This window comes from Hippichthys cyanospilos, chromosome 3 (genome assembly GCF_059441005.1).
Source record: "Hippichthys cyanospilos isolate Australia breed blue-spotted pipefish chromosome 3, RoL_Hcya_1.0, whole genome shotgun sequence".
NCBI lineage: Eukaryota > Metazoa > Chordata > Actinopteri > Syngnathiformes > Syngnathidae > Hippichthys > Hippichthys cyanospilos.
In genome coordinates this window covers 1,859,457-1,869,238 of record NC_142371.1, presented here as the reverse complement: position 1 = coordinate 1,869,238, position 9,782 = coordinate 1,859,457, and the positions used below count along the sequence as shown (strand labels likewise).

The following is a 9,782-nucleotide window of genomic DNA, read 5'->3' as shown; positions in this document are numbered from 1 at the left end:
GGTGAATTCTGTTTGAAACGCATTATCCGTGTTCAAAATAGGTAGAATTTCACAGATGAGGAAGATCTTCACACATTAAAGAACAGTACAGTACTTTGTAATGCTAGTTGAGCTTTTGTGGCGTTTATGACAGGTGTTGCGCACTGTACAGTAGTGTTTCAGAAATGTTCTCTCAAAAATGCTGCCCTCTGTTGTACAAAAGCGGTTATCGTTAATGGTCCGAAGAAGCCATAAAAATATTTGTCCGAACAGGGAGAATTGTGGTCTGTTTTTCTTATTTTAAATGCTGTCTTTCATGCCTCTTCATCCCTTCCGTCAAGCCTTTTTGTTAATGACGGCATTTGATTTATGGCCATTCAAATCTTCACTGCTTTGCTTCCATCTGCAATGTAAAATGTCAGCATTGAAGTGAGTCTTCACCATCCCCGTAATTGATTGTATTTGTCATATCAGTACTCTTCAATGATGTCCAATACGGTGTCCGTCCCACAGTTAATGCTGCAAATTCCTCAAGTGTTTTACAATTTCTGAATCATCGGCGATCCTTTCTGCAGTGATGGGGGAATCATGCCCATCATGATCACATTAGGGCCGGCCGTGGCGCCTTTCCCTCCTGAGGCCTTGGAGCTGTGCTGCATGCTGATGATGTCACCACTGCTTTGTTCTGCCTCTACACGCCGAAAAATATTCTTCATAGTTGCCTGTGCAGTAAAATTACAGCCTGTTATGACTGCATGACTCATTAAATAGTGTTTTGAAATCCTCTACTGTTCAGCTTCATGGTGTTGTAAAATGGTGGTGAATCCTTATAGTAGGAAAATTATTGGGAATCCAGTGAGAGAACAAAAGGTGTGTCAGAGAACAGAAAGAAAAGAGTATAGCACAAATAAAAGCAAAACAACACAGTATACAGTTACCACAGGGCCTGTCAGTACTAGGTGTCTGGTAGACATGCCTAAAGTGTAAATGAGAGGGCAGCCCGGGGAGTTAATGTATTCATTATATCTTTCACTGAGTGGCCTCAATTTTGAACAGTTCAAAATAGCAGTCATTGGTAGCATAAAGCCTGCTGGATTTTACTGGAATGAAAACACAAGTCAGGAAAAGCCAACTAGAAAAACTGAACTTTATTTTTTTTAACAGTTATTAGAGGGTGTGCACAGTTGTGCAACAACATCTCAGTCCTTTAATTTTATTTAGCGTGACTATATAAAATATATATATATATATATATATATATATATATATATATATATATATATATATATATATATATATATATATATATATATATATATATATATATATATATATATGTGTGTGTGTGTGTGTGTGTGTGTATTAACAACATGCTGGTTTAATTTAAGTTAGGTTAAGATTTTTTTTCACCATGAAGCTGAAGTCGTAACCCTACCTGGAAGTTGTTAGTCACAAAGCAGTAGACCACAGGATCCATGCAGCTATTCAGACTGCTGAGTGTGACGGTCAAATGGTAGATGATGGCATGGTGAGGCATATCTGGGTAGAAATACACAACCACCTTCCAGGCGAATACACATTGCAATGTCACTACTTGACAGTTGCGATGGATAAGAGCGTGTCAGTTCTTCTCACCCACCTGTCGTACGTGGAATGGGGTGAAGCAGACAGTGAAGATGATCAGCACCGTGGTAAGCAACTGGGCGGCCCTCCTCCGTCTCTTCCTACAAGGGTAAACAAGGACACAATTTAATCTTGCACTTATTTTGCTATGTATTAACTTTCCTTTACCAAATACTTTTTTTGCAACATCAATAAATTATATATCAATAATTTCATCCAATCCAAACGCATGCCATAAGATCTTATTGCATAGTAAGCTTTACCTTCACATCTGTTATCCGTACCTGCTCTGCTGCATCAGGCGATGATCGGCAAGTGCCCATACAATCCGCAGGGTGAACACAACAATGACGACAAGTGGTAGAAAGAACTCAGTGATGGTGAGGAAGAGGAGCGTGGAGAGGCAGCAGCCTGCATGTTGGAAGGCCGTGGAGAGGAATGAGTAGGTGACCACGATGGCGAACAGCCACACAGACACACAGACACATTTGGCCACGCTGGCGCTGCGCCACCGACGGGACGCTTCAACCTGTAAGGACATCAAAATGTTAGTTTTTATTCAAAACAATTTACATCAAGTGTTATCAGAGAACATGCCTAGACTGACTAATCCAACTGGCCTAAAATGAATTAAAAAATGGAGAGTTGTGAATTGATTAATATAAGCCACTTTAACATGATGTAATTTGAACATTTACAATTCTATAGGAAAAGAGAAACAAAATTGTACTTAAATGATTCAAATTAGAGCGGAATCAACAAATAATAATCGTTAGTTGCAGTCGTAATTTAAATATAAAGTTTTGCATATCAATGTGAAAAGAAATGTATACTGATATACATATTTAAAAAGAAAAAAAAAGGATTCTACTTACAAGTTAAAATCAGAAAACAGGTGAGCCATGATTGGTGGTGTCATTTTCATTGACAGCCACTTGCAAAATGGCTGCCTCATGGGATTGATTAAGGCGAGTATCTTTTACAGTCTAATTCCAATTTCACCATTGTAGTATTAGTTAGTGGGGGTGCATAGAACATATGGTGTAGAAAAGTGTTGGGTTGACTTCCTTTATAAAAAGTGAAAAATATGCTGTACTATAGAGTAAGAAAATGCAATTTGTTTCTCTATTCTTCATTTTAGCAATAAAGTATGTTACACACGTTTGTATAGGATATTATTTCATTTTTTGGTTGCTTACAAAAGTGAACTCTTGATCATTGTGATCAGTTGTATCAATGACCACACAAGTCAAAAATATTAAAAGGAAATTGATTACTGAAAGACCAAAGGAGCAAAGAAACATTGTTTTTAGATGAACTGCAATTTTCTGTCGACTATCAAGCTTTACAGATTCAAGAGACTTGCCTGCACTATGGCGAGGTAACGATCCACACATATACAGGTGAGGAAAAGGATGCTGCAATACATGTTGACAAAGTAGCTGAAGATGTGCAAGTAGAAACAGGTGAGGCAAGATCCTCCACTGTAGTAAAGCAGGATGCGAGTCGGCAGCGAGAGATTGACCAACAGGTCCGTCACGGCCAGATTGATGGTGTAGATCACTGAAGTGCTCTTTTGCTTGGTGCGGAAACAGAACACATAAAGAGCCAACGTGTTGAGCACCATGCCCACCTGAAATAGGAGGCGGCCAAGTCAAACAGGGAATGAACAATTCTGAGCCAAAATGATCCATTTAAACAAACAATACATGGTACATACCAAGAAAATGAGGGAATTTATGACCATGAGTGCAATCCAAAGTCCATAGAAGTCTTTGTAAAGTCCCTCATCCAAATAAGCTAATTTTTGAAGATAAGCTCCCATGCCACTTGTGTTGCTGACACTGGAAACACCCGCGGGGCTGACAAGGGAAGTGTTGGTAATGCTCCATGATGCTGTGCAGTTTGAACTTTCAGTGATCATGACAGACACGGATGATGATGATTAAGGTTGCTGAGGATGATGAAACCCTGAATAAAGATTATGACATGAGCAAAGTGCAAATCCCATCCATGGTTTAGAGAATACGTGCAGAAAAAGATGTTCTTGCATTCATTTTCACATTTTTCGAGTGGAGAGATTTAAAACCTTGTTGCGTATACTGAATGTATTTTTGCTTTATACTTATTGTTATACTTTACTCAGATTTGATCTGCTTGATTGTGATTGAAGACTTTTGCCATTTTATGCAAAAAAAAAAGAGAACCAAACAGTGCTTTTTATTAAGATAAGTAAAATAAAGCTACTTTTCACATTTGTAAACCAACTAAAACCTCACTATGATTGTTGCGGAAATGTCATTAGATTTTGTCATGGTCATTTAAATTCAAACATGAGCTTTTTTAGTTGAATTAATAAACATTTTCTTCAGTATTACAGTACAGCTATATGGAAGAAAGAAGGCGAAACAGTTTTTAGTGAATTATAGTTTACATGGTGACCTCGTTTTTTTATCTTTTACTCCACAACTACTCAAAAATTTAAGAAAAAAAATCTAAAAGTAATACACAAACTACTAAAAGCTTAGCTAAAATGAAGTATTTTGGAAAAACATAAAACTATAAAAAATAGATAATCCCATTCTAAAAATAAAACCTAATTGAAATACAAAAGTTAAAAAGAATTAAAATAGGGGTAGTGAAAATGAAAAAAAATTAATTAAAAGCGATTATAACTTCGCTTGCAACCGTTGGAGAGTGTCGTCTGTCTTTTGCCTAAAATCAGATGAGATAAATTCCCATGACCCTGAGCAGCTGTGGAAAACAAAAATGAGTGAATGAATGGATATCTTGTATGATTGTCCTCCACTTATTGGAGCAATTATACAACAAATAGCGTTTCATTATTTTGCCTATCAGGAAAAATGAAATGACCAATCAATACGTCCAATGGGATATAATGGTACCATTCATTTCTTGTGGTGTACAACAGCAGTGCATCAAAGGAAGAGACATTTATTTATTTATTTGGGGGTGGGAGGGGGGCATTATTTTAATCCTCAGCTTCAGTGTAGTTGTTGCTGTTGGCATGTCAACAATATCAAGCTAAATTTAGGGCCAACTTCAGTTTATTTGGGCTATCTATTTATTATGTTGTTTATTGCCCAGAGCAAAGGGAATATACAAAAAAGATTATTCATTTAAGTAGTTTTCATCAAGAGAAACATTTAGAGATGAGCTCATCTCAACAGTGACAGGAAGTAAATGACTGCATTTAATGGGGATGGGCATTTTTGGATAGTCGGTAAATGGATCTGAGCAAAATGTTTTGTTTTTTAATTTATATTAAATACCAGTCATATATTGTCAACTAGGTTCTGACAAGCGTGAAAGCTATGAAAATTAAAAGAAAACATAGACTATACAGTAGATATTATGTTCCATAAAGCTAAAAGAATTTTTCAAAACATACGCATTCTGTCTAACAATAATTGAAACTTTAATGCACCAGCTAGCAGATTTTATTTAGACTTGATGACATGCTGTACTGTAATGTGAATAATGTGACTGGTCTTTGAGGCAAAAGAAAAAAAATGATGTCACAATGACATCGCCTTTTAGTCGCATTTGAAATAATTCATCTTAACCGGGCAGTATGTCTTCATTGTAAAAAGCAACAAGAGAAACAATGTTCAGAGAGAAACGACAATGATATGTGATACATCTTTGTGACCTTTACCTATTGCACAGCAGAAACAAATCGTCAGCGAAAAGGCATTATTTTTGCAGCCAACCAAAGGAGACATTTCAGCTCATAAATTTGTTGTCCATATTTTCCATTTTCCACAGGAGAAAAAGTTACTTGGTGGAGATGTTTTTTTTTACTAATTTACATCATCTACAGTTCCAGTGAGCATCTGAAAGCTAAATTTGAGAAGCCAGATTTTTTCCCATATTACATGGCTTTTACTTTAAATGTAAAAGTGCGATATGTGTTATTTTTATGATGCCATAACTGAAGGGTGCCAGTGATGGCAAAGACATAACATGCCACATAACATAAGATAGCAATGAACATAACATAAGAAAACCTGGCTGCCTATTAGAATACTGTATAAGCAGGCACAGACGTACTGTATACAAATACTAAACACAACATACATGAACACCAGCAGCTTTTATGGGCAGGTTGTTTTTCATATTAATAAGCAGTGGTTAATTCTTTTTACATGTGTATGACAGAACGCCTTTGTAAATGGTGAGAAAGGGTAAGTAGTAAGTACCATTATGAAATCAGAATATTGGGCCAATACCTGGCCTTCAATGTTTTGGTGTTTGCAATGGCAGCCAATACTGGTATCGGCCACTCTTGGAGCAGTATGATGGAATTTAGAAATTACACATTGGGATATTAAATTTAGGTTATTTTCATTGCATTTGAAGCATAATGATATCTTGGTATAGGGAGGGTTCTCTTTAAAACGATCAGCTATTTTTTAGAGGATTACTGTATCAAAAGTACTAATGGTATCTGTTGTTGCATACTCAAGAGTTCAGTATTGGTCTGAAAAATCTGGTGTGGAACATCCCTAATAAACCTCTTTAATTAAGGTTTTATAATGGCTACAGTTTAGGGTTGGAATAAATAAATTTATTTTCCATAATAGTACCAGCCAAACGTTTCAAAACACCCTCTAATTCATCGTCCTTTTTTATTATATAAAAAAGTTCCTCAATTGTAGATTAATACTTCAGTCATCAACATCATGAATAAATGTTGATAGAATTCTTTTCTAAACAATAAGTGTTAAGCAAAACTGAAGACGTTTTAGAATTTAGATTCTCCAACTACTTTTGCCCAGATGGTAGCTTTGCACATCAGGATATTTTTTCAGTCATCTTTATTATGTGGAACGAGGTTCAGTTTACAGCTGTGCATTTTAAATAGTTGATAGCTTGAATTTCCTGACCTCTGAAGGCACAGGTGTCAAACTCAAGTCCTCGAGGGCGGTTATCCTGCATGTTTTTAATGTTTCTCTCTCTAACACTGTTGGTGCAAATGTTTAGGCTCATATTCTGCCTAATATAGCACTCTTCTGCAACTTGTTGATCTTGGAAGGGGGCTTCTCCCACCTGCAGTCCCTTCTGAAGGTTTCTTATTTTCCCCAGATGGGGTTTTTGACTTTTCCACCTGTGAAGCCCTTTGAGACTGCGGTGATTCAGGGTTATACAAATAAACTTGACTTTTCAAGCTCCTGCACACCTAGCTAAACATTTGAATCAGTAGTGTTCGGAGGAGAAACCTGGAAAACATGCAAGATACCGGCTCTCAAGGACTGGAGTTGGACACCTATGTCTTAATAGGTTTGTGATATTTGAAGTTTAAATCTTCTCCAATTTTTCAACAGTAGAGTATGCAAGGAAAATCGATTTATATGACCAAATTAGAAGTCAACCAGCATCACTGACCAAATTTTTGAAGAGTTTCATTGAAATTTACAATTGATACTAATATTTCCTGTGATAAATCATAAAATTTTTAAACATTGACGGGTTACTCATAAGACACACTCTGTATATATTTATAGTTTTAGGAACTGCGGTTGTGTGGCCTTCTAATGGACTCTACATTTATTTAGTGCATTTTTCAAACCAATACATCAATTCATACTGTCAGCATGTTGCTGTATATAGGACATCAAATACAGTGGTGAGGCAATGGCTACAAAGAGACACGGAGATGAGTCCAGAGGGCTCAGAAGCACTTCACAAATAAATTCCAGCAGCGTGGGAGTCTCTATAAACTTGTACTTGTGTGTATGTGTGTGTCTGTGAAAAAGCCTTAGAAGACTATAGCAAGGGAGTGATGGAATAAAGATCTCATGCTGCCCAGCATCATCTTATTGCATCACAGCCCCTTAAGGCAATTGACACATTTTGTAGCTGCAATATCTTTTGATTTAAGTGTCATAACTGTTCTGGTTGCAGGAAAAGTCCACTTGTAGGAAAAAACAAAATGGGCAATGGGAATACAACACTGTAGGTTTGCCTCAACACTACACATTTATGTAAAACTCCTATCATAAATAAACTTTGTATGCAAAATGAGTATTGTAGTGTAATATTAAAAGCAGTAAACACTTGATACTGGGTGGTATTTAATGCTAAACGCAAGCATCTTTTCATTGCGCTTCTTGCAAACCAGATGAAGTGTAAAGGCAATACAATAGAGAAAATCTTTTTCAGACATACCTTGAGATAAAGCCCAACAGGATAGTCACATAGTCTGCATGGTGGGCACTGGCTCAAATCCTTGATGCAGTGATGGTTTCTAAGCGGGTTTTTGCATTCATTGTCTTGGCTCAACTTGTTCTAAACAGGTTCAGAGAAACGATCATCATCTTCTGTTCTTTTAGTTTCTTTTCTGCTGCTGCTCTGTGCATTGTTTCCATAGAGAATTCACTAACATTTTCTACTGTGTGCTATTCTCCCTTTCAGTATCTGTCTTTCTCCACCTATTAACATCCCTCTTAACTTCCCATCTCCCTCTTCAGTGTATCCCTCCCTTCTTCTCACCCACTTTAAATATCTCCACTGTTTGGACCTCACACAGGAAGTCTGAGTATCTGTTTACATTGTGATCAGACATGCATATACATCTGAACTGGACGATAATTTCGCGGCTCACGCAAAATGGGCAAATGGTGGCCTAAGGCAATGGTTCCAAAAAGAGGGAAGGTGAAGTGTAGGTGAAATTTGACCAGTTTCTGCAGGTATCAGCAAATCTAATTTAATGGTGTGACAGGAACAGTTAACTTTTCTTTACAATATGATTTCTTTTATTTACAATGCAATCAATCATCTGAACAGTTTACCCTCTCGTAAGGTATTTTATCATCAGTTCTGGGATCTCCTTCTGCAACTACCGTACATTTCTGACTAAAAGCCGCTACTTTCTTTCCCTCACACTTCGAACCCTGTGCCTTATAATCCATTGCAGTTTATCTGCAGTTGTTTTTACTAACCACCAGAAGGGTATCGTCTATAATCAAAGAGAAGATGCTGTCCAATGATTGATTCTTGAGTTTGAACTTCTATTTTAGTCGCCACTAGGAGGCATTCTCTCTTCGTAATCATAAACAAGCATTGTGCTGTTGTGTGAATTCTAACAATCCGAGTGCGTCATGTTATGTTGAAAATATTTTGGTGCTACACCTTTTTCTAAGCATGCAGGGATGTTCGGTCTGTGTTGAAGGCATGATGTTGCCGTGACCAGGCAGTGTGAAAAAAGCTTTCCTTTAAAAAAAAAAAAAAAAAAAAAAATCTGCGGCCAGATTTTTATATATATAAAAAAAAAAAATCTGCGCACAATCTGCGGCCAGTGTATAGTGTGGCCTATACATGACAAATATATTTTATGTTACATTTTTGTCGGTGTATTTTAAAATCATTTTATTTCAATCTACATATTTAAAGCAAGATATGTCACAAACACTAGGTTGACGCTCCTTTGTTGCGAGCAGAGAGCCTCCCATAAAAGAACGACAGTATTTGTTTTAGATATCTTAAAATATATGAACAACTACATATCTATTTTTGCTGTTTCATTCGATGTTAATGGTTGCACAAGCATGCCGTTTTGGGTTTCCTGAAAAATGACGTTTTTGGAAAAATGAGTTCTGTTTACGAAGTGTTGTGGTATCACTTTGACGATGCATAGTGTCTGAAGTCCTTTCTACCTCAGCCTCAGTCCTCTGCTACATCCCATCTGACAGACTGAGACAGGTTTGTATCTCCTGGTTTCCTGTGGAGAGGATCATCATCACTCACAGCTTGGCAACGTTCCTCGGAAACATCCGGAATAACGGATGTCTGGATGAGAGCCATGGATCAACCTGTTACTGAGAAATGACAAAAAGAAAAGACACAGGACATGGAAGACAGAAAAGAAGTGAAGGGCAACCTCTCCAAAAAAAGTTTGTCAAAGCAAGTGAACACAGTCGAAGACGGAGGATGTTTTTTCTGTATTTGAATGTATTAACAGAAATGACAGATGTGAGAATGATGTGTTTTCGTGTGGGAGTGTGAGGGTCAACAATGATGTTCCAGTGTCTGAGTCAAACAAGGAGAACTGAAAGACTGTTCATGTCAGGGATAAGCAGATGATGGACGACAGAAGGCAAAGTTTCGGCACCTTGTATGTGGCCCCCTGTTCTCATGATGCATGACGAGATACATTT

At 37.2% G+C, this 9,782-nt stretch overlaps 1 protein-coding gene across 1 annotated transcript; it reads right to left on the bottom strand.

Moving 5' to 3' along the window:
• Positions 1 to 279: 279 nt before the first annotated feature.
• On the bottom strand, positions 280 to 9,303 carry LOC148425385 (G protein-coupled receptor 20-like). The gene is made up of 8 exons (XM_088411295.1): positions 9,282 to 9,303; positions 7,795 to 7,914; positions 3,323 to 3,573; positions 2,969 to 3,235; positions 1,887 to 2,131; positions 1,619 to 1,703; positions 1,415 to 1,540; positions 280 to 701 (listed from the first exon to the last, which is right to left on the bottom strand). Exons 3-8 carry the CDS (start codon positions 3,524 to 3,526, stop codon positions 519 to 521), a joined length of 1,110 nt encoding a protein of 369 aa, XP_088267421.1. The 5' UTR covers positions 3,527 to 3,573; positions 7,795 to 7,914; positions 9,282 to 9,303; the 3' UTR covers positions 280 to 518.
• Between the last annotated feature and the right edge of the window lie 479 nt (positions 9,304 to 9,782).

Coding starts and splice junctions, on each gene's coding strand:
- LOC148425385 (XM_088411295.1), bottom strand. CDS start 3,526: ATGATCACTGAAAGTTCAAACTGCACAGCATCATGGAGCATTACCAAC. Junction 3,236..3,322: donor TAAATTCCCTCATTTTCTTG/GTATGTACCATG, acceptor CTCCTATTTCAG/GTGGGCATGGTGCTCAACAC. Junction 702..1,414: donor TTGTGACTAACAACTTCCAG/GTAGGGTTACGA, acceptor TTTACTGCACAG/GCAACTATGAAGAATATTTT.